The sequence below is a fragment of the Prionailurus viverrinus genome, chromosome B1 (assembly GCF_022837055.1).
Source record: "Prionailurus viverrinus isolate Anna chromosome B1, UM_Priviv_1.0, whole genome shotgun sequence".
NCBI lineage: Eukaryota > Metazoa > Chordata > Mammalia > Carnivora > Felidae > Prionailurus > Prionailurus viverrinus.
The window spans coordinates 32,203,199-32,227,573 of NC_062564.1; the positions used below are offsets into that span (position 1 = coordinate 32,203,199).

The window sequence follows — 24,375 nt, forward strand, 5'->3', positions numbered from 1 at the left end:
GACCCAGCTGCCTGGCAGTTAAATCTGCCACCGGTTTCATCACCCTTGCCACTGATGTACTGAGGACACGAGCTAATAAAAACACAGAGAGAGGCAAAGTGTGTCAGCTAGGAGATGAGAGGAAGTGCAGTCCCCCTCAGCCCCCTTCCTTAATCTTTGAAGGACCCATATTTAATCCACCAAAAGGCTTTCCTGCCATTCACACCCCGGCGAAACATACAGCGCTCTCTTCCCCGTGGAAACATTGAAGACACGTTAGACAATAGCCTTCAAGCTTGAGACTTAAAAAAAAAAAAAAATCGGGCAGCAACGGAAGGGATGGGGATTATTAAGCTCGTGTTTTGGGGGAGGAAAGTGAGGTTCTAGGGCCTTAGTGACCTGCCTCTAATCGCAGGAAGGATGTGATGGAACCAGGAGCCAGGAGCGTCTGTCTGCTCAAACCCCTTCCACCAGACCGCGGGTTTGCACTGTGTACAACAGCTAGGTGCGCGCTTTGCTGTTGACTTTTTGAAAGACCTGAATCATTTCTGAGCAAGGGGCTGCACGTATTCGTTTTGTGCTGGACCGCACAGATAATGTCGCTGCTCCCGCCCGAGGCTCAGAGAGCTTCTCGGGTTTAGGAACAGGGTCCTTAAAGAGTTGCCAGGGGAGGTGGGTGCACACACGGTGAGAGAACTACTTTGCAAAAAAAAAAAAAAAAAAAAAGAAAATTCTTGTCATTTTTTTTCCCCCACCATCTGATGGCTATCGAACTATCTTCCTGGCACTGGCCCACTTTTTGCGCATTATTGAACACTATTACCAGCCTCTCTTCCTCTGCATCACACAATTTCTTCCCCTTGCCGTATGCCGTGAAGACAAATGGGAATAAAATGAGCTTTCTTGGGGACCACGCAAGGAGGATTGTGCAAGGTGGAAGTTTATGGTATTCCACGTTCCAAATGCAATAGGACAGCATGTCAGTCCAAAAAAAGTGTGAGATGCAAAAGAATTCCAAAGTACCTCGATGACCAGAATGACCTTGGCTTTCACTTCCCCAAGAAACAGAGTCGGGAGGAGAGGTTGGCAGTTTGCATTCCTATCTTCCTGTTCACTACCATCACTTCCAAAGAGTTTTGCATTTGAGAATGCTCTTATAAATGTGAAGAGACTTTTAATAGAAAGCCTTGTCATTTTATTTTTCTCAAATTTTGGAAACGTACCCACTAAGCAAACGCATGCTCATATTTCCTCTACTTCTTCGGTTATTTACTAAGTGAGGGTTTCAACGTGTCTGAGCTTTCAACAGGGTCAGAATAAATATTGCTGATCTCAGAATGATGGCGAGTTCTCATCCCATGTGAAAATATTTAACTTCTGCAGAGAACGAGAAAGAGTTTTTTTTAAGCTTGTGGGTTCTGATTGTCTTATTTTGGGGGTAGTGCTAACATCAATTGGCAATTTTCTTTTGTATTTTCTTGTTGAGTTAAAATTCAGAGAACATATCATTGATCCTTTTTAAAAAGTTTGTTTATTTGAGAGAGAGAGAGAGAGAGAGAGAGAGAGAGAGAACTCCAAGCAGGCTGTGTACTCTCAGCGTGGAGCCCGATGTGGGGCTTGAACTCAGGAGCTGTGAGACCAAGAGCCGGATGCTTAACCGACCGAGCCACCCAGGCACCCCAGAGAGAACATATCATTCATCATTTTAACCATTTTAAATTGTGCAGTTCAGTGGCCTTTAGTATATTCACAGTGTTGTGCAATGATCACTGCTATATGCTTCCAGAACATTCATCATCCCCAAATGAAACCCCACACCTCCCAATTCTCTTTTCTCTCCACCCACTGGCAACCACAAATCCACTTGCTGTCTCTTGTGGATTTTTCTCTTGGGGGAAATTTCATAGAATTGGAATCATACAATCTGTGGCCTTTTGGGTCTGGCTTCGTTTCACCTAGCATGATGTTTTCAAGGCTCATCTGTGCTGTAGCCCGTGACAGTCCTCCATTCCTTTTAGTGGCCGGATAATATTCCATTGTAAAAATGTACTGCATTTTGTTTATCTGTGCATCCGTTGACGGACCCTTGGGTTGTTCCTACACTTAGGTTTTATAAATAGTGCCGCTATGAACATTTGTGTGCAAGTTTTTTCATGTGCAAACAGAACATATGTTTTCAATTCTCTTGAGTATATACCTAAGAGTAGAATTTCTGAGTCATACGTTAACTCTATCTTTAGCTTTTTGAGGAATTGCCAAACTGGTTTCCACAGTGGCTGCCTCATTTCACATTCCCACCCGTAATGTTCAAAGGTTGCAATTTCCCCATCTCTTTGCCAACACTTGTTATTTTCTGGTTTCTGCTTGTTTCTTTGTTTGCTTCTTTGTTGCTTTTTTAATTCTAGCCATCCTATGAAGGTGAAGTGGTATTTTACTGTGGTTTTGACTTGTCTTTCCCTAATGGCTAATGGCGTGGAGCAGTTTTTCATGTGCGTGTTGACCATTTGTGTATCTTCTTTGGAGAAATGTCCATTCCAAATCCTTTGTCCATTTTTAATTGGGTTATTTGTCTTTTAATTGTTGAGTTCTGTGGGTTTATATTTTATATATATATATAAACTATATATAAACTATATATAAAACTATATATAAACTATATATATATATATAAACTATATATAAAACTATATATATATAAACTATATATAAAATATAGTTTATTGTGATTATGTGTGTTTGTATATACATATGTATATATATATATATATATATATATATATATATATATATACACACACATAAATGTGGGATACTAGGCCCTTATCAGATAATTGATTTGCAAATATTTTTTCTCATTCCATCATTGTCTTTTCTCTTTTTGGATAGTGCTCTTTGATGCAAAGAAGAAATGATAATTTTTATACTGTGCTCAGATTCTATTAAGAGTATAGTCTTCAATGAATACTCTTTGCATAGAGAAAAGCCTTGACTATGACTATGGGCTATCAGGGTCAAGTGGGAGACTTGGGTCAAGTTCAACATATGGAACCAAACCAGAGATTGTAGGTAATCATGGTGGTGGGGCGGGGGGGGGGCGGGTTGTGATCTGAAGGAATGGTGACTTGGGAATTTCTGAAATACATATCTTACTCAGAATGACAAAGGTAACACTTTTAAGCCATACAGACAATTACTTCGTTTCTCTACTTTGTTACGTGATCAGTCAAACATATTTCATTTGAAGCCTTCTTTTGTGGAGATTTGATCTGAACAGAATAAAAATATGAATCTCTTCTTACCAAATCACGACGCCAACCAACCTCCCTCTCCTCTCTCACCCCTCTTCTTTCCTCTGTCTCCAAAACACTGGTGGAACCGAATTCTTTTTCCAAAAATGAGCCCATGAGAACAAAACCGTTATATTACATTCACTTTCTAACCTAAAACAAACCTTTCTTTAATTCAGTTCAAGTCCAAAGTATCTTGGACCTATACAAATACATATGTCTATTTATCGAAACACAATAGCTTTTAATCCTCTTTTGGCTCACAACCTATTGAGAATTTGGTAGAAGCTATAGTTTCCCCACCAAAAGCTACATTGAAACCAAGTTTTACTTAAAATATCAGGTGTGGCCAGACCTCTTGAAATGTTTCTTAGGGTTCCATGGACCCCTGATCTAAAGAAATGAAATTCGTCTACCAAATGGCCGTCCTCCATTTAACCCTTACAAAGAGGACCTGTTCACTTGGGAATTCCCTCATGGATTTTCCCATTCTCTTATGAATGCCATCTGTTGCCAGGTGGCTCTTGGATCCCTGTCCTCAGACCTCACCCTTCTCTGGAGCTGCAGAGTTACCATTCTACCTTCTTCCTGGGCATCTTCTCTTGTGTCACTAATGAGCACATGTTCACAGCAGATCTCAGTCCTGACTCTCTGGATCTGTGCCCTCCTCATTTATCGTTGAAGTATCACTTCCTCCACCCAAGTAGCGGTTAAATCTCTCTCTCCTCCTGAAAACAACTGCAATAGGTCCCTGCTTCTACTCCTTCCTTGTCTAGTCAATCCCCAGCCCTACTGCCAAAGTTAACTTTGAAAACATGTCACTCCTCTGCTTAGAATATCAGTATCTGGGGGCGCCTGGGTGGCGCAGTCGGTTAAACGTCCGATTTCAGCTCAGGTCACGATCTCGCGGTCCAGGAGTTCGAGCCCCGCGTCGGGCTCTGGGCTGATGGCTCAGAGCCTGGAGCCTGCTTCTGATTCTGTGTCTCCCTCTCTCTCTGCCCCTCCCCCGTTCATGCTCTGTCTCTCTCTGTCTCAAAAATAAAAATAAAACGTTAAAAAAAAAGAATATAAGTATCTAGACAGAAGTTCAGGTTTTAAAAGGCTGAATAGTTTCTTCATAGATACACCAGGCAGTGCTCCTGTCACGCACATCTCCTGATGTTTCCATATACCCACCACTCCCTAGGCACCTCTCGCTGATTTCTCTGACATGGACTATTACTTGGAACCTTTCCACACAGTCACCCCTCTGCCTGAGAACCCTTCACCTCTCTCTGATTTGTGACTTCTACTCATGCTTCAAGATTATACCTGGGGCGCCTGGGTGGCTCACTCGGTTAAGCTTCTGACTTTGGCTCAGGTCACGATCTCGCAGTTCATGGGTTCAAGCCCCGCGTCGGGCTCTGTGCTGACAGCTCGGAGCCCAGAACTCGCTTCGGATTCTGTGTCTCCCTCTCTCTCTGCCCCTCCTCTGCTCACGCTTTGTCTCTCTCAAAAATAAACATTAAAAAATTTTTCAAAAAATTAAAAAAAAAAAAAGAGACTACACCTGAGTGTCACCTCCTTTGCGAGGCATTTTTCTCACTCTTCCTGACCGGACAGAGTGGTTGCCTCCTTCTTCTGTACATCATACCATTCTCTCCACACTTCTACTATACCATCGATCACATTGTCTTGTCATTATTGTTTGTCTGAGACTGTGCTGCTTGAGGGTAACTGCTATGTCTCCTTAATTTTTGTGTTTCTCCCCAATGCCTAGCACAATGCCAGCCATTCTGCAGAGCTCAATAAATTGTTATCAGATACATTTTTAAGGGGGAGAAGAAAAAAAGGGAAGGAAGAAAGGGAAAGTAAAAATATCTGTGGTCCCCAACGTATCTAAATCCATGGACCATACGTGCGGAAAATCACTTCTGCCCTTCTCGAAATCGAACAGTTAGGCGAAACACCCAGATTAACAGCTCAGTGAAGAAAAGGAAAAGAAATTTGTGCCTAGTTTAAGCTGACAGGCCTGTTAGACGTGATGAACCCCATTCTTTATTTCGCTGCATTGTGGGTGGAGAGCAGGCAGTTGGAAAATCCAGAAGAAAATCAAGCCAAGACAAGGAGAAGTGAAATATGTTGCCATTTCCCCCAATCAGATTTGAAAGCACGGAAGTTGATAACAATCAGGGCAATTGTTGCCAGCTCATTCTCATAGACAGGCGGACTGCTTCTGCTCCAAGTCAGTGAAAACATAGATGCCCTCCTTCATTCACTCACCCAACCAGTATTGTTGAGGAAATTCTCTTTGCCAGGAACTATCCTAGGTGCTAGAGGTACATCAACAAGCAAAACAGATACAATTCCCTGCCCTTTAGAGACTTATCTCCCGGGGCGGGGAGGGGAGACACAGGGAAAATATGATAAATGAGTGATTTACATGGCTTAGCTCTGCTTCCCCGTGGTCTTCAAGTGACCTGCCTGAAAGCACAGGGCCCAGCATGAGGCCAGTTGTCTTCGCCCTGACTGTCAGAACCCAGTGGTGTGGTCAAGGCCAGCTGAGGTAGAACTAAGCGATATCTGCCGTTATGATAGCAGTCAGTGGGGATACTCTTCCATGTAGTTTTCAAAGTTTTTTAGAGCATCAGCTGTAAGAGGACACTAACGTCAGCAGATCACTTACTTATTTGATATTGGGAAGCTTAAAGGCCTGGGTGTCCATGATTTCCCCTTGCCTCACGAGGACTCTGTTTTCGGGCGTCTGGCTCAGTCAGTTAAGTGTCTGACTCTGGATTTCTGCTTGGGTCATGAATCTCAGTTTGTGATATTGAGTCCCGTGTCAGGCTCTGCGCTGACAGCACGGAGCCTGCTTGGGATTCTCTCTCTCTCTGCCCCTCGCCTGCTCGTGTTCTCTCTCTCTCTCTCAATAGATAAATTAAAAAAAAAAACAACAACACATTTTTTTAAAAAAGGAGTCTGTTTTAAACAGGCCTGATCAGGGGCGCCTGGGTGGCTCAGTCGGTTAAGCGTCCGACTTCGGCTCAGGTCACGATCTCGCGGTCCGTGAGTTCGAGCCCCACGTCGGGCTCTGTGCTGACAGCTCGGAGTCTGGAGCCCGCTTCGGATTCTGTGTCTCCCTCTCTCTGACCCTCCCCTGTTCATGCTCTTTCTCTATCTCAAAAATAAACTTAAAAAATTAAAAAAAAATAAACAGGCCTGATCACTGTAGAGGGCTGCAGTATTTTCCATCATATAGGTAGCACCAACTTGTCCATTAGTCATTCTGAAGTTAGTAGCATGTGCCTTGAGATATCTCTCACCCGAGCATAATATGAAATGAACTCCTTCATTTAAACCTAAAGCTTTCGTGTAGTTAGGATAAAGACTCTTACTGTCATTTGCTGAACTTTTCTGAGTGACTCTCGTATGCCTCAGGTTCACCCCTAAATGATTCCGTTTTTGGATTAGGTCCACCAAAATCATAACTTTTGTTTATACGCTGATTCTAGGGGGAGGACTGAGAAATATACACAGACAGGTCTCACCACCTGTGGCCTCAAGAGACAAACGGGCAAGATATATGGAGGGGCACGGGCATCCATTTCTAACGAAAGGAAAGTCATCGTGGAGCCAGATTGGGAAGGACATCAGTGCTAAGTCGATTCCTGTTTGTTTATAGGGATCTTCACAGAATCCCGGGATGGGCTTGCCAGAAGGGGGTTTTGAGGGGTACTTGGAGGGGGTGAGAGAAAGGGTTGTGCCCTGTGAGGATACATCTAGGTCTGCCAGACCTGGGAGGAAGAGATGTGGAGAGAAGGGAACGGAAGGCGGAAAGATCTCCTCCATCAGAATGAAGAAAGGAAGTGAGGCCGCGTAAGCCCTGACTGGCATCGCTGTGGTAGCTGGATAATGTGAGAGGCCTGGGGCCCGGATACAGTCGTTACTGCCCAGGAACAACCGGGAAATTAATGTGGATGACAGAGACACCCAGTCCCCACAGCTGGGCGTCAGCCCTTAGTCTGTGTGACTAAACAACGCATGAGCGAAGGGCAGGGCTGCTCATGTCTTGGAACAGGGCCAGGATCCATCCAACAAACCCTTACGATTTCTTAACCCCCCAGTTCTTATATAAAACGTTTTAATGGCACCACCATCTATTTTCCTTAAATAAAAAATGTTGAATGTTTCTCTCACACCCATTGAAGAGGGAAACGAGAGTTTAAATGAACTCCAAATGGTAAAAATTTAATACAGCTCCAGCTGCCTGCAGGTTTCTTCAGTTCAAATCTTTCAAATCGAGAGCTCCCCCAGCTGCTCTGTGATCTCATGCACCCTTGGAAGGTTGCTGGGCTACTGAGTAGCAGGTTTAAAGCTCATAATGAAAATCACTTGACTTATGGCCTCCCTAATCAACAGGTGAGTCCATGATCTGGTGGTAAAATAAACCAGAGAGTCCAGGAAAGAATAATTATCTATCTGGAGTCAGAAAAAAAAAAAACCCTCCGAGGGGCTGAGGATATTTCCCTCAGTCTAGTGCTTTAAGCTCAGGGAAGGCTTTCTGTGGGTCACTTCAAGCTTTTCTCTGCTTAGCAGGATACCCTGCTGCCCCCCCCCCCCCCACCCAACGCGTGACCTTTGGCATCTCAAATGGGGACAAGAATCAGGCGGATAAAAGGTTTGACTCACCCCCATAGGGAATGTGTTTTGACTTCTTTGGGGGAGAAAAGGGAGAGTGGTAGCAAGTAGCTCTCTGGATAACTTTTGGGAAAAGGACATGTCAGATTTCAGGTAAGTGGAAACAAAGCTTAAATGCTCCAGCATTTTAGGAGACTCAAGCTTGGGCCCTAAACCCTACCTCTGAACGCATTCCAGAACAATCAGATGCAGAACTTCCTGGAAAGCAAAGCTTTTTTAGTTTTGCAATAAGAGTGCATAGATTTTTAGCTGCTTATGGGGACTGCATGCTCCTGGTTTTTGATGAGCGACAGACAGGTGATTCATGAGGTCCCCGGTGGGCAGAGTTTGGTGGAAGAAAATGGCCCAACTGAATCGAGAACTGCATCAAATATGTTAAGGCTCCCTTGTGGCTCTCCAAATGTTTGCTAGTAAAATACAGCCCTTGACCAGAACCATCCCGCTCGGAGTATGTTTTGGACGGGGAAAGCAATGGGTTCGATGGAATAAAATGAGGTAGGGTGGATGCAGCAAGTGTCTTTGACCTTTGAGATGGGGCAAATGTAGTTGTAAAGCAGGCTCCCCAATGACACGAAAGGTGGGTTGGAAAAAAAATTGCCACTTGATTTTTGTACATATTTAATTCTTAAAAAAAAACAACAACCCAAAAAACAGGCTCTAAAAGACAGCCATCCTAAGCCAAATTTGCAAAATATGCCATACTACTGCACTTATGCCCATTAGATTTTTGTTTTGTTTTGTTTTAAGTTCCAGAATGATGATTTCAGTAACCTCAAGTCACGTAACCAAACTTTTTCAGCTCTTCAAGGCCTATCTCAAGTTTCACGTCCTTGATGAAAATGGTGGTTACTGCCTTCGGGTTAACTTTTCTCACCTTTGGACTCCTAGGGTATGCAACGGCCACCCAATTTGGTCTTCAATTATGCATTACTATATAGTCATCTTTTCTGATTATGTGTAGCGTTTGTTATGCTTCATCAACTACCTGGTAAGCTCCTTGGAGCCGTGACAATGTTTTCTGTAAGGCTCCATTGCGTGTAGCCGTGGAGTGTCACTGGGAATGTCACTGGGAGTGTCAAAAAATACCATTGACTGCTTGAAACATAGGGCTGTCTTCTTACTTCAGCAAGTGTCTTCTCGGGAGTTATGTCATTAATGCCATGGTCCCCCCTACTTTCAAGCAAGCAGTCCCGCAATGCCCCACATCTGTCTCAACAGCACTCAACTTTGTGTTCTCTCCTTCGGCACTTGATCCTTAACTGAACAGAAAGTTTAGCCTTAGGGAATACGAAACAGCAGCGATTGCTAAGAATTCTGGGAATTCCTTTAAAAAAAAAAAAAAAGATGACAAAATCCATACTTGTGGGGTAGGTGTTTAAAGGTAATTTTGGAGACCCTGGAGTCCAGTAACAAAGAAGAATCTGGTCTTTAAATCTGGTTTGAAAATACGACGTGTGCCAAGAGTAAAGTGGTGGGGAGAAACAATTTTCAGTAGCCAATTGTTTGTTGTCAGCCTGGGTTGAATTAACGGAGGCTTAGACAAAACTGTTTCATCAGAGTCCCCTTGTCGAATGTGAGAATTAGCCAGGGTATAAAAACACCAGTGGAGTATTTTTTTTCTCGTGCTGTGGACTCCAGACTTGGTTGCCTACCACAACCAGAAGTCTGTCTTGATTTTCTCTGTCCCTTTAATGGTCTCTATGTCTCTTTCCTCCTACCACAGGTGGAAAATAAAATCCCACATAATAGTTACGCTTTGGGAAAGCTGAAATAACATATATAGCAACTGAACAGTTATAAGGGAAAAGCACATCATGAATTTAATTCCATTTCCAGATGTAAAATGTCATAAAGAATTTTTTTCCATACTTGGCAAAATAACAGGAATTTTCGAGGCCATTTTATGTAGCTTGGTGGACGCGTGTTTGTGAGTAGGTATACGAGAGCCTTCCACCTTGAGTGCGCTATAAATGCTACGTAGTGTAGCTTTACTGAGATTAAACTACGAAAGGCCCCACGTTCAGCTAGAAGGTGCATGACCCTCACTGAAATGGAGGGGAAACGTGTCTGACTGATGGTGGAATCTGGTGTGTTTTCAAAGCAGGAGCTCTGATCCATATGGGGAGGTTTCTAACCAGTGTAATTATTCTCTCATGACGACAGACACTAGGATTCTCGTCTGTTTCAAAAAGCAGATCGTGTAGTCATTCCACCCATTTTTCATTTTGACTTCTCTTTTTCCTTCACCCTCCTGTGTGAGGCTTCGGGCCTTTGTAGGAACACCTGGGTGGGAGCTGAGAAAGGCTGGCTGGGGGTAGAATCCTAGCTGGTCGTTCCTCTGACTTAAGCAATTCAACGAAGCCATACAGTTAGAGCTTTGAGAAGGAGAGATGTTAAAAAGAAAACCAAAAGCGTGATGTTCCAAAAAGCCAAAGACGTCTCAGAGTGAGACATAAAAAATACCTCAAGGGTGGGGATAAGTCAGGTTGGTAAAGGTTCCCAGGCTGCATGCTATCATTCTGATACCAAAGGGACAGTTCCTTTCGTGGCAAATTGGTTGTACGGGTTAATGGATGTGCCCACCTAAAGGGTAACTCCCGCCGTGGCCTTGTATAGGCAGGAGAGACCTCTTTACAGCTCAGCTCCTGCTTTGTATAAATTATTAGAACGAGGGACATGGGAGTACTTTTAGATAATGAGAAGAAAAATATAATTTGAGGAAGCCAATCAGTTTTCTTGGGTACTCTTAGCAGATTGCTAACACAGTTGTAAATTTTGTTCTTACAACTTTCTCGTACTTTTCAAGGGGAGATACAGACTTTTTATTCATGTAGCGAAAACTGCCATTTAATTGGCTGATTCAGAACGGAACGCACACGGCCACTCTCCAGTTGGTCTGTGCATATTGATCTGGCTTCACCAAAACTTAGAGATCACGCGGTGCAAAATAGGGAGTTGCGAGAAGTGCAAAGCTACTGTCACTTAAAAAAATGCAAGCAATTTTGGGGCACCTGGGTGCTCAGTCAGTTTAGCGTCCGACTTTGGCTCAGGTCATGATCTTGCGGTCTGTGGGTTTGAGCCCGCATTGGGCTCTGTGCTGACAGCTCAGAGCCTGGAGCCTGCTTCGGATTCTGTGTCTCCTTCTCTCTCTGCCCCTCCCCTGCTTGCGTTCTATCTCTCTCTCTCTCTCTCCCTCAAAAATAAACATTACAAAAAAAATTTTTTTAATGAAAACAGTTTCAACGGATCCCTACTTCTCTTTCTTGGAAACTTGTCTTACAAGTGCCATGTCATTAATAATATTTGCATGAATATGATAGTTTTTGCTTTTGGGTTGAACTGAAATGTTTCAGTTGGGGAGAGCTATAATTTACAGTAGCGTGGGTTTCAGATCTGCAGGCTTTCCTTTGAGAGCTTTGAGCTAAAATACAGATACACCAGATATGAGAAACAAATGAAAGCTGTCACGGTGTCAGCAGCTACGACCGGGGGTCCATCCCACACAAATTATGGACATCTGTATTCCTAATTGGCATTCTTTCGGGCTGTGCCAGCAGAATGGGAGTTCCAAGAGAGCCTGACAGCGTCAGAAAAGACAAGGTATCAGGTTTAGGTGGTCGGAGACACTGATGAGACATCGAAGCTCTTTTGTAGGCCGTATTCTCCATAGGTTTGCCATCATACCTGTGATTTTCAGTTTCGGCAACCTCCGAATGGCAATCCTTTGTCAATCCGAAGTTTGCTACTTCTAAAACAGATCAGCTTATGAGCCTGAGATAGCACGTAGTGTTGATGGTTATATGATCAGAAGATCGTTGGCAGAGATGCATACAAATAGTTAACAAGGTAATGGTAAGAAATGTTGACCTTGATTTGTTTAGCTAAGATGTAAAGATTTTTGAAGGTCAAAGGTGTCCTTGTGTAGTGTTTTGGAGTCTAACTGTGTCTGACCCTCTAACATTAAGCTGCTGTGGCCTGCAGTTTTGAAGAGTGAAGCTAACCAGGGGAAAAGAGAGAAGGGGGAGAGAACAGGAAATGGAGTGAGGTGTTTCAGGAAGTTGTCAGGGGTTGACTGATTGATTCCAGATGGAAAAGGTCAGCCTTCGTGACCCAGGAAATACTCACTAGGGGAAAGAAGTTGGCTTGTGGAAGGGGAAGGCCTGGGAGTGGGGCGATGCTGGAATGCACATTCTACTTCCTTTAGTCCCCGAACGTTCAGAAACTTTAACTTGTCTGAATAGAATAATATCGGTGTTGTCATCGTTCACCAGAAAACAGGGAAGGAAGTTACATTCGAAGCTTTCAGTGTACCAAGTGGGTCTTCGCCTCCACGATGCGGTTCGTTTGCTTCCAGGAGTAGAGGGAATGCGCGTGAAAGTCAATGTCGGCGTGTGCCTCCATGTCCGAGAGCAACAAACAAACATGTCTGGTTTCACGCGGTGGAGTTTGAACATTAAGTCCTCGACATATTGCCAAGTCCGTTTCACTGACAGGCTCTCCTAGATACCTCACAGTCTAAGATAGGTTGGAGTATTAAAAATGGGAACTTGCCTCGTATCTATATATATACACACCCACACGCACATACATTTGGACATAATTTAAAATCTTGTAATAAATTTTGCAGACACTGAAATAATTCAGGTTAATTCCCTTGCTGTCACGAGAGGCCAGCGCTAGCCAGCAAGAGATTAAAATTTATTTCCATTGTTAATAGAAAATAATGAAGTGCATCTGAACCATCAGGGTATGTCATTCGGGAAATGTTCACTTTGGAACTGAATCTCACTCCACCCAAATGCACAATGATGAAATCAGCTGGCTCGAGAAAGCCCCACATTTTGTGGCAGGGATGCACGAGGAGCGTTACAGTACAGTATGACAAGAAGCTTGTGGAATGAATTAACGTGGTCTCAGAGAGAATGCTCTTTCTGGCCACATAATCCTCAGACAGGCTAGGGTTCCCCTCACTGTGCCTAGGACGGCTCATTGGCAATTAAAGCCGGAAGCACCCTTGCGTTTTCAGGTTTTCCCACAGGTGGCAGGCATGTCCTTGAAAATCCATTCGCACACACAAGTTACAAGGGTGGTCCGCTTCCTCTTTTTTTCCTCTGCCTTCTCCTGTGGTTTTCAGAGGGGGAGCGTATACAGAGGTGAGTGCTTTCAACCTTCGTGTTCATCCTAACCCCGCGCTAGGAGACTTAGTTTCTCTCTTCCTTTGACTATGATGCCATCTGATGCTTGTCCGGATAAGAACTTGTGCCTCTGCGCACGTGTGAGAGAGTGATGGATGTCTACATCTTACAGTGGCCACCGTACGATAGGAACTTTCTGGAAGGACTTTCCCCAGACTCCTAACATGTTAACTTGGGCACAGTTAAAAACAGACCCGGAGCTAGACAAAGGCTGCATCCCTGAATTGTGAGCTTACAGACGATAATTTTCTGAGTGACGACTAAGGTTCCTTTAAGTTCATTTTGATGTCACAGAGAGGCAGGGACACCGTACCTGTGGTGCACTCCCAAGTCAGGAGCTGAAGTGTGGGAAGGACACGTAGCTGACTAGGAAGACGTTCTGTTGTCTTTCAATCTCCAGGACCTGATGTAATACCCAACACGTAGCAGGAGTTCATTGTAAGCTTTTGGAATGAATGACTGAAGCCCACTTATGTCCCTGGAAAATTCCTATATGCCACTGTCATGCCCACAGCACCAGGCTAGGTGAAATATTTTGTGGACTTATGCTTACGGGGGTTTTCTTGAACCCCTATTACATTAAAATATATATTAAAAATTTTTAAAGATACCATCTAAAACTCCATTTAAGGTAAAAAAAAAATTCAGAAGGGTTTTCTTGGGTGGGGGTTAGGCAGTGGATAGGACTGACTGAGAAGGAACACAAGATAACTTTCTGGGGAGATGGAAATGTTCACTGTCCTGATATGGTGTGAATTACCTGAATGTATCTCTTTGTCAAAGCTGTGCAGCAAAGATTTGTACATTTCAATGTAGGTAAACTTCAACTTAGAAGAAGGATTTATTATACTATTCTGTTTATTTTGTTTGCTTGAAATTATTCGTAGTGGAAAATTTTCAGTGCCGTCTAATGAATCTTATTTCATATTAGAGATAAGGCAGGGTCAAGGTTTCCTCCCGCCCTTCATTTAACAAGGAAGGAAGGGGTGTGCAGAAAAATTACCAGTAGAATATCAGCAAATTTAATTTGGGAGTAGACAGAAGAGTCATTTTTAAATACGGCTCCTCATTATGTACCTATTCAATGTCTTTCCTCAAGAGGTCTATACATATGCATGAATATGTATATAACACGTTACTTTCTCAAAAAAATTGCATGCATAACTGATAAAAAGATTCATGTCTAGCATGGCCCGTCTTCCTGGGTCAAGTAGGTGGTGGGTGCACTCAAATCCACCCACCTCTGCTATGCTTTCCCAACTGCTCTGGCCTTGACTGATCTCTGTCTTGAATGTCCCCTGCACCCCTGATCTAAGGCACACACATAGACCTCAGTTGGATTTCATTTTGCATGCTATTGGTTTGATGTGTTAGCCATATCTCTGTAGCCTGAGAATGAGCTTTTTAAGGGTAGGGACCCTGCCTCGTAAATTTGGTACCCAGCCTGTGTGCCTGCCTTTCCAGACGCTCCCCGGAGCTTACGCTATGGGAGGGGCTCACTGAGTAATGTCACCTGTCCTATTGACAGGTCAAACAAGGCAGAGGTGAGGCAATTAGGGTCGGACGTCATCCCGATTTGGCATGTTCCAGGCCCTGCCCCAAACGCTTGACGTGAAATATCTCACCGTATCCTTCCTCTCTTTATTCAGCCCTTGAGACAGGCATTATTGTGTATGTTCTACAGATGAGGAAAAAAAGAGATTAGACAAGGTGAAGTAATTCGTCCCAGGTTACAAGGTTGGGGAACAGCAGGCGTGGCGTTTCAGTTCTGTCTCATTCCCAATCCATGCCCTTCCACTACTCCACACCCATCCCTTCCCTTTCCTCTGCTTAGATTTACCGACTGTCCTACATTTTCAACACTGACTTCCAGCTTCTTCATCCACTCACCAAAAGATCAGAGCATCTCTGCCGCAGCTCTCGAGTGGGCGGGGCCACCGCAGACCACTCCCCGGGCAGCGTCCTGGTGCCCAGCATTGCTTTAGCACACGCTAGAAGTGGGAGAACCCATTTCCAAGCTGGGAGAAGTGACCTCCCCACTGGTGTCAAGATCTTCACTTCCTGAGCACACACAATCGGCTCCTTGGTGTGACTACAGATGTAGGGTCAGCTGGGAACGATTGTCCGAGTCCTGTGGTAGAGGACAAGGTTCTTATTTATCTTTTTGAAAAAAGTTTATTATTTACTTTGAGAGAGAGAGAGTGAGAGCAGGCGAGGGACAGAGAGAGAGAGAGAGATCGAGAGACCGAGAGTCTCAAGTAGCCTCCACGCTGGCAGTCCATGCCTTAAGTGGGGTTCGAAACCCATGAGCCATGAGATCAAGACCTGAGCTGAAAGCAGGAGTCAGATGCTCAACCTACTGGGCCACCCGGGCACTCCTGAGAATGAGGTTTTTAGAACCAGCAGGCGGATGGCCAGTTTCCCCACTTCATCACCTGGGCGTGGTTTGCATGCAGATACGTAACAACACGTGAGTGAAGGGTGGCCTCTTTCTCCAGAAGGCTCTGCCATAATTATGAGGGGATGGCCTGCTGAGATGCTGAGGGCATGGCCCCGGCCCAAGATTCTGTTCCGTCTCTCATTAGCCATGGGGAAGTCTGGCAGATCAGTATGCTACGGCCTCTACTACTTTATGGACAACTAACTCCACCCCCACCCCACTTTCACCTGAAATACGCAGGTCGTGTTGTCAACAACGGTGAATGTGGATGGACACGTGCTGGCTGTTTCTGACAACATGTTTGTTCATAACAACTCCAAGCATGGACGGCGGGCGAGAAGGCTGGACCCGTCAGAAGGTAGGGCTGCCCGCTGTCTGGGCTGAGAACAGCACACAGGTCGAGATGTCCGCAATTGTCCTGGCTTGAATTTTCCATTTATGTCTAAGCCGGAGTGGAGAAAGCATACAAGGTCATGTGGGTTTTAAGTGAAGTTGTAAACACGGATGCCTGCCTATTCTGCTGCAACGCCACACACGTCCCAGCCCACACTCAGGCCCCCATGCCTCACCGTCTCCTCCATCCAGTTCTGTGTTTTTCTTTTTGCTAGACGGGCATTTCAGGCAAACATGGGCCTATGACATCTTGGTTAAACAGGAACGTTACCTTGCCAGACATGTATGAATAAGTGTCAGATGTACCCTTAAACAGATTGTGGGCAAAACAAAACAATGTGCAGAATGAAATTGACACTAATTGATTTTTGTTTGCTTGGACAAGAAGAAATCATGATCTGCTCTGGGTAGTTTTCCATGTGCATTAGAGTCATCAGAAATACTGGTGACTGTTCAACTTCAAGTTGTCCAAAAAATTAAAGCATATCAAGGAAGATAACTGACAAATACCTAAGTAAATTCCATCTTTCACACTCCCCAACTCGCCAGGGTTGGGTAAGGCTTTGTTATAGGGGGTGAATGGCTAACCTAGGCTACTATTTTATTGTGATGTTTTGCTGTGTACTGCCCACCAGCCCCCCGCTCCGGCTTGGCCCTTAAAATGTGTCTTGTATCAATTTAAATAGGAATTAATGAACTGAAAGAAAATGATTGAATCAGTAAAGAATTTGGAGTGGTGTTAATTCTCCCACAGTGGGCATTGAAAGGGGAGAAGAAAATCCCAGGGTTCAGAACTAGGAACCCATCCAGTTTCTTTTGACTGATTGGATGTGATTGACTGGCTGTTCAAAGGGGGCTCATGTTTTTGGAGTCCTGCCAAAGTTCTCCTCCACCTTTGACCCTGTCAACTTTGGAAATGGAGTGATGGATTGACTTTAGTTATGGCCTGAAAACCATATTGGGTTCCTGTTGGGATGTAAAGTCCAGAGGCCTTGAACATATGGAAGAAGGGGGGGGGGGGGCGGAATCCTTCCTACAAAGTTAGGAAACTGATTAGAAATTGTCTCTTAATAGAGCCGGAAAAAAACTCAACTATGATAGATTTTACTTTCTCCTCTCGCTAGCACATTAACAGGCCTTGTAAATCTTAACATCTTGGGGCAGAGGAGGTGGGGAGAGAAAAGGGATTTACACATTTCTAGTGTGATCAACTTATAAAAATATGGGGGAAAACAACAGGGTTTTAAAAACACCCTTTGCACAATTAGCTAAGTGTTCCACGTTTTCATATATAGTGGTCAACTCATTAGGCTTTAATGACCTGGTGAAAACCAGCAACCAATTAGGGAATGATGGCAAGTCAGCAAAGCTCAACTTGAACTTGAAATAACCAACAGCTTTCAAGAGCAGCCAATCCCCAAAACTCTAAATTTCAACCATCAAAGGACAGCCCTGACTTTTCCTTTCCTATCTTCCTAGCTACCCCCTGCATCAAAGCCATTAGCCCGAGCGAAGGCTGGACCACAGGAGGAGCCATGGTCATCATCATTGGAGACAACTTCTTTGATGGCCTCCAAGTGGTGTTTGGGACCATGCTTGTATGGAGTGAGGTAGGCAAAGGCAACTTGCTTCCCTGATTTTCTTTGGCCCAAAGATTGTTTTGATTTGGGTAAGTGTAATTCCTGGATCATCAGCAAAAACGTGATTGCCTGTTGTTGAGTACCTGCTAGGAGCGAGTCACCAAGAATTAAAAGACACGTAAACTACAGTTTATTGTAGGCACGAATCCCTTAAAAAGATAAATATTTGTTGCGCGTTGTTTACAATTGCGAAAAATTAGGAATAGCCTAAATATTGAATAACGGAATGGTTAAAACCCATTATTAAAAATTAGGTTTTGACAAAGTTCTAATGACACAGGAGAGGGGATCGTACTTACGCTATAATGGTAAGTGAAAAAAAATTCAGGATAACAAGGTCTACGGATATAAAATGCATCCGTAGAAAAACGCTAGAAACACACCAAAGATTAACAGTGGCTGTCTCTGGGTTATGCAATGCTAATATTTTACTTTATATTTTTCTATAATTTCCAAACTGTCTAAAGTAGGTGTGTTCCACTGTCATAATGAGAAAACCAACGAGACATTACAAAAAGACGAGTACAGTGCTGGGTTGGATATGGAAAGTGGCAAATCACGATGTGAGAGAGTAGCAGTGTAGGAAGCAGGGAGCGAGTGAATACAGGGGGTGGTGGGACTTGAGCAGCACTGGTGGGGAGGCAAGGATCCAGACAGGTTACCTTGCGAGGAAATTCCAGAGTGGGAGAGAGAAACACGTGCGACACAGGGACGGGGCGTTTGGAGCGTTTGGAGCACTGTGAGTACAGCCAGTTTGCCCCGGGGGGTTGTTGAGGGAGATGCTCCTGTTCCCCATATCCTCGGTGATAACTTGTATAACAGGTATTTTATTTCCCTGCCTGTTCAGCTAATAACTCCTCATGCCATCCGAGTGCAGACTCCTCCCCGGCACATCCCTGGAGTAGTGGAAGTGACATTATCTTATAAATCCAAGCAGTTCTGCAAAGGAGCTCCTGGGAGGTTCATTTACACAGGTGGGTGAGAAAATGATCCAAGGGAGACTGGCTCCTGGTTCACCTTTGCTCTAGCTCCCAGTGTCTCCAATTTATAATGATTTTACCTTTTCTAGGCCTTTCTACTAGTGTGGGAATAGTGGACTGGGTGATAGGTATTGACTGGGGAAATGCAGACTTGATTCTAAAGTTTATTTTATGCAAGCAGTTTCTCAACAGTCTGAGAGATGATCACGGGAGTTCATTTCATGAGTATATATCCTCATAGATTTAACTCAGCTGGAACCACCTAAAATGGGATTTTGTCTAAGCAATCAGATAAAAAAAAATAGACCAAGTTGCTGGCTGTGACTGAATTTTCTTGAAAAAGATTCATAAAAATTACCCAATGATACTACAGACTGATTCAAAGTATTTTAAAATTTTATGGAAGTGGAAATTATTATTTCGGTATCTGTTGAATATCTACTTTGTATCTACTTTTTCTACATGGAAGGGGCAATGACTTATAAGGCATGCTTCCTATTTGGAAATGTAGAAACTTTTGGAGGAGGGATGGTATATTGCACAGAACAGCCGAGGAATTTGAATATTCAAAATGTTTAGTGTTTCCGATGAATGGAATATGAGTTTGGTGTGGCCTAGAGTAGGAGGAAGGGTTTTCAAGGAGGAGATGGAAATCAAAGACTGTCTTTTTAATGTTTATTTATTTATTTTTGAGAGAGAGACAGAAAGCGCAAGCGGGGTAGGGACAGAGAGAGAGACACACAGAATCTGAGGCAGGCTCCAGGCTCTGACACGGGGCTCGAACCCGCGAACTGTGCGATCATGACGTGAGATCACAAACCGGGAGATCAAGCCGATGTCGCACGCTTAACTGACTGAGCCACCCAGGTGCCCCCAAAGACTATTTTTAAGGGTGGGGAGGATTTGAATAGGCAAAGAGAAGAAGGAAGAATGTTCCAGCTATGGGAATCTCACATACTAAGGCCCAGCGGGTGAGGTGAGCAGGTGTCTGGAGAAGAGAGGGCCGGTTTACAGCTGTGGCAATGCACTCAGGTAGAACTTAGACCAGAACTTAGCCCACATGAGCCACGCAGGGGAGGGAAGGAAAACATAAAACAGTTTGAGAGCCCTGTAGGGTACCTAGAGTGGTCAAAGTCAGAGACAGAACATCAAATGGTGGTTATCGGGTGTCGGGGGAGGGAGAATGGGAGTTGATGTTTAATGGGTACAGAGTTTCAGTTCTGTGAGATGAAAAGAATGCTGGAGATGGGTCGCACAACAGCGTGAATGTACTTCACACGCCTGAACTGTACCCTCAGAAATGGTTTAAGATGGTATATTTTGTCATGCATGTTTTACCACAATTTTTTAAAAAATTAAAAAAAGAAAGCGCCTCGTATGGGAGTTAGGGCTTGATTTGTAAGACAACGTTAAATGTTCCCAGGCAAGGGAGAGTAACTCAAAGGGGTTATCGTAAGAAAAACAAATGCTATTGATATAAAGACTGAGTCAATCAGGGGAATGACTGAAGGCAGGAAGATCAACCAGGACATTGTACTTTGAAGGAGAAAATAAGGGGTGTAGAGAAAGAATCATATGAACCTAAAAAATATATCAGGCACATTACGAAATTCTGATCGTATTTTATAGCGTCCTCGTCTCTCGTTTGGATCCAGCCTCCTATTCTCGTTTATGTGTAAGTGTCTGGTTAGATATCAATGAGGAGTAGATGGAGAGTAATTTTTAGGTTTATTTATTTAAAATTCCACCTTTGAATTTTCTCTCTCAGGGTTAGCGTGTGTGTGTGTGTATGTGTGTGTGTGTGTGTCTATGGAAGAGTCTATTGCAGGAAAAGTAAGCTATTTGCTGCTCTCGCCCCCAGAGGGACACAGTTTACTCATTCATTTAAATGAGTGTTTCTTACATGCCTACTGCCATGGCCTGGCACATGTCTAGGCTCTCCGATGTAGAAATGGGCAAGAGAAAATCCCTCATCTTTTTTTTTTTTTTTAATTAAAAAGAAAATTTTTTTTTTCAACGTTTATTTATTTTTGGGACAGAGAGAGACAGAGCATGAACGGGGGAGGGGCAGAGAGAGAGGGAGACACAGAATCGGAAACAGGCTCCAGGCTCCGAGCCATCAGCCCAGAGCCTGACGTGGGGCTCGAACTCACGGACCGCGAGATCGTGACCTGGCTGAAGTCGGATGCTTAACCGACTGCGCCACCCAGGCGCCCCAAGAAAATCCCTCACCTTAATAAAACTGACTTCTAGAGGGGAAGACAGACAACACGGAAAACAGGTAATATAATTTCAACAGTAATAAGTAAGGGATAGAGAATGAGGGAGGGCTTGGGGTGAGGTGGTCAGCGAGTGACGCTGTGAGGAAGGGACGTTGCGTGAAGACCTGTATCACAGGTGTGCAAAGCTGTCCCCCTGCCTCCGTATCTTTCTCACTTTCTCTCGCCTCCATTCACACTGCCTTCCCTCTGCGCCTGGAACTCTTCAGGCCTGTGTTTCTGTTTGGCTCTTCAGTGTTCTCTAGCACAGTGTCTGACTGTCAGTGAATTGGGGGCGAGCGTCCCAAGCAGAGAACAGATTATAGACTGAGAGGTCGGAATAAGCCTGGCATCATCAGGGAAAAGCATGAATGCCTGTGGCTGGAATAGCATTGGGGGGGAGGAGGACAATGGGAGACGAGGTTGGAAGGGCACGTAGAGCAGGGGGTTTGAATGGGAAGACACGGAGGATGTTGAACAGGGAAGCAGTCGGCATCCAGACAGGATTGAAGGCCACGGGGCTGGATGAGAGGGCCACAGAAGGGAGTGTAGCTACAGGATGGAAGAAGTCTCAAGATGGCGCCTCCGGCGCACCAACATGTAGGGCTCGGGGTGATAGGAGGAGCCTGTGAAGGTGACTGAGAAGGAGTGGTTGGTAGGGTTGGAGGACAGCAGAAATGTGGGCTGTCCCCAGAGTTAGGTGAGGAGTGGGTCTCACTTTGGGGGCACTTGCCACATTCAGGACTCTGGCATCTCTGTTCTTTTCTAGTATACTCACTGTATATGCGTGACCATCGGCCTGTGAGGGGACAGGTAGGACTAATAGCAATCACACTGCAGCCAATCCTCAGCTCTCTTGTGAAGTAATGAAAGACATCAATCCTCAGGGAGGCTGTGGACGTGTGGAACCAGGGCTTGTGTGCTTGTACACGCATATGTGTGTGTACATGTGAAAACTGTCTCTGCAGCAGAAGTCCTCACCCTTTGCTGCACTTTAAGTCACTGACACCTGGGCCCCAGACTAAGTATCTCTGAATCTCGGAGGGCAGGACCCACCCAGGTATCCATGCACTTCATATATTCACTGAACAAACATCAGCTCTGAATTATGCTCAAGGCACCAAATCAGTCATTTCAGTATGTCTCTAGCAGCTTACAGTTCTAGAAGGGGAGACGACCACATGGAGATTATGATAATTGGCTTAAGTCCCATAAGAGGTATAAATGCATGGAGCACTGAGCAGGGAGTGGCTGACTTTGGGGAATCAGTGAGGGCTTTCCAGGAGGTGACAACGGAGTGACATTTCTAAAGCACAGTAGGAACTTGCCAGACAGAACAGAAGAGGCCATGATCCACAGCCTGTGGAAACAAAGTGTTTGGCAAAGAGGAGCCCACATAACCATGAAAATAATAGATGTTATCTTACTTGTAAATTCTAAGAACGGTAGAGATGATGAGCCATTGAAGATCATGTGGTCAAGCTCCCTCTTTTGCTGATGGGAGAACTGAGAGCCAGGCAGAAGTGACTTGTTCCCAATGGCTCTCAAGGTAGAGTCAGAATAAGGACTCAGGTCTCTGGCCATCCTGCCCGGCATCTTTTATTTAGCAATTCTTGTTAACCAACAGCTCGGCCTTCCTGATGTGCTGAGATTTTATCGACTTATTCACCAAGCAGATATTTAAAAAAAAATTTTTTTTTTGGTGTTTATTTATTTTTGAGAGAGAGAGGAAGACAGAGCACAAGTGGAGGAGGGGAAGAGAGAGAGGGAGACACAGAACCTGAAGTAGGCTGGGCTGACTGCTCAGAGCCTGATGCGGGGCTCAAACGCGCAAACCACGAAATCATGACCTGAGCCAAAGTCGGATGCTTAATCAACTGAGCCCCCACAGGAAGCAAATATTGGTGGAGTGTGTTTGCTGTGCTTAGCATTGTGCCATGTGCTGGGGACACTGTAGATGAGTCAGACCAGCAGGATCCTTCCTTCATTATGGTGTAGTGATGTGAAGATAAGCCAGTGATGCTCTAAGCTTGGGCTGCTTGGATGCCTCTAAATAGTTCTGAAATCTTGTGTACGTGACTTCACTTCGTAGCCTTCCCGTCTACAAAACGGGCTGCCTACCTTACAGAGCTGTGGTGAGGACTAAAAATATGGGGCATGGCAACAGTGGCGTGCTGGTAAAAGTTTCACAATTGGCTCTTCAGGGAAAAGCCAGGGGGAGGGAGCAGTAGGGTTTGTAGTATTTGCTGATTTCCATGGTGCAAATACTCTGACTGTGGGTGATTTTTAGCTACCAGTATGACATCAGCTGGCTCACAAAATTTCTGAAAATTTAACAGCTTGCTCTCACGAGCTGGTGGAAACCAGGTCTAGAACACCTCTGTATGTAAGCATTTGGGAGGGGGAGCGACTATATCTTATTATTCAAAAGTATTTATTACTGGGGCGCCTGGGTGGCTCAGTTGGTTAAGCGTCCGACTTCGGCTCAGGTCACGATCTCACGGTCCATGAGTTCGAGCCCCGCGTCGGGCTCTGCTGATTGCTCAGAGCCTGGAGCCTGTTTCAGATTCTGTGTCTCCCCTCTCTCTCTGACCCTCCCCCGTTCATGCTCTGTCTCTCTGTCTCAAAAATAAATAAACGTTACACAAAAAATTTAAAAAAAAAGTATTTATTACTAATAATATTCCTATGCTTACTATCAGGGTTATTACCATGGAAACTTTTACTATCAGGGTTATTACCATGGAAACTTGAGCAAGTAGTTACAAATGTGATGAATCCTAAAAAGGAGTTGCATAGGATGCTGGGGACATATGCTTGGGAAATTGAACCCTCTTAAACTGAGATAATGGGGAAAGCTGAGAACAGTCCAAACACAGGAAGCAGAAGGTGCAAAGGCCCTGGAGTAAGAAAGAAAATGGGATATATAAGATGGCCACTATGAACAGGGGAGAAAGAATGAGTTGAAGAAAGGTTGGCCTCGAGCTGGAAAGGGAGGGTTGGGGCTGATCATTTGGTTCTACCCCGAGTGCCATGGGGAGCTATTGGAATATTTTAAAGCCAGGGAGTGCCATGATCAGATTTGCCTTTTAAAAGATCATTCTGGCTGAGTTGTTGAGAATGGCTTGGAAGCCAGGGTGGATTCAAGGAGGTCAGCTGGAGGCCGGTGTGGTGGCCCCGGCCGGAAATGATGGCAGCTTGGACCAGAGTACCAGTAGTGGGAACAGGCAGAAGGGGATGGAATCTAGGAGGTAGCGTTGGCATCACTTGATGATTGATTGGATGGGGTGAAGGTTGGGGAAGGGAGGGGAGGAGGCAGCTCTCAGGTTTCAAGTTTGAAAAATTGGGTGGGTATAGTTTAGAAAGGGATTTTTAAAAAGGTATAAAGTGCTAAGGGAGTTCAGAGGAAGGCCAAAATACTTCCAGCTGGTGGAGAGGTGAGAAGATTTAATATTGTAAAGATGTCAATTAATGAATACATTTAACACAATGCCAATCAAAGTACTAACAAAATGTTTGGGGAAAC

General features: G+C 44.5%; 1 protein-coding gene across 1 annotated transcript in view; it reads left to right on the plus strand.

The window, feature by feature from the left end:
* The window catches only part of EBF2 (EBF transcription factor 2), a 195,860-nt gene that overhangs the window by 137,142 nt on the left and 34,343 nt on the right, over positions 1-24,375 (plus strand). The window contains exons 8-10 of the mRNA XM_047857489.1: positions 15,819-15,936; positions 17,451-17,581; positions 18,459-18,585. Of these exons, the coding sequence (XP_047713445.1) occupies positions 15,819-15,936; positions 17,451-17,581; positions 18,459-18,585 (376 nt within the window). The remainder of the gene's footprint in view (positions 1-15,818; positions 15,937-17,450; positions 17,582-18,458; positions 18,586-24,375) is intronic.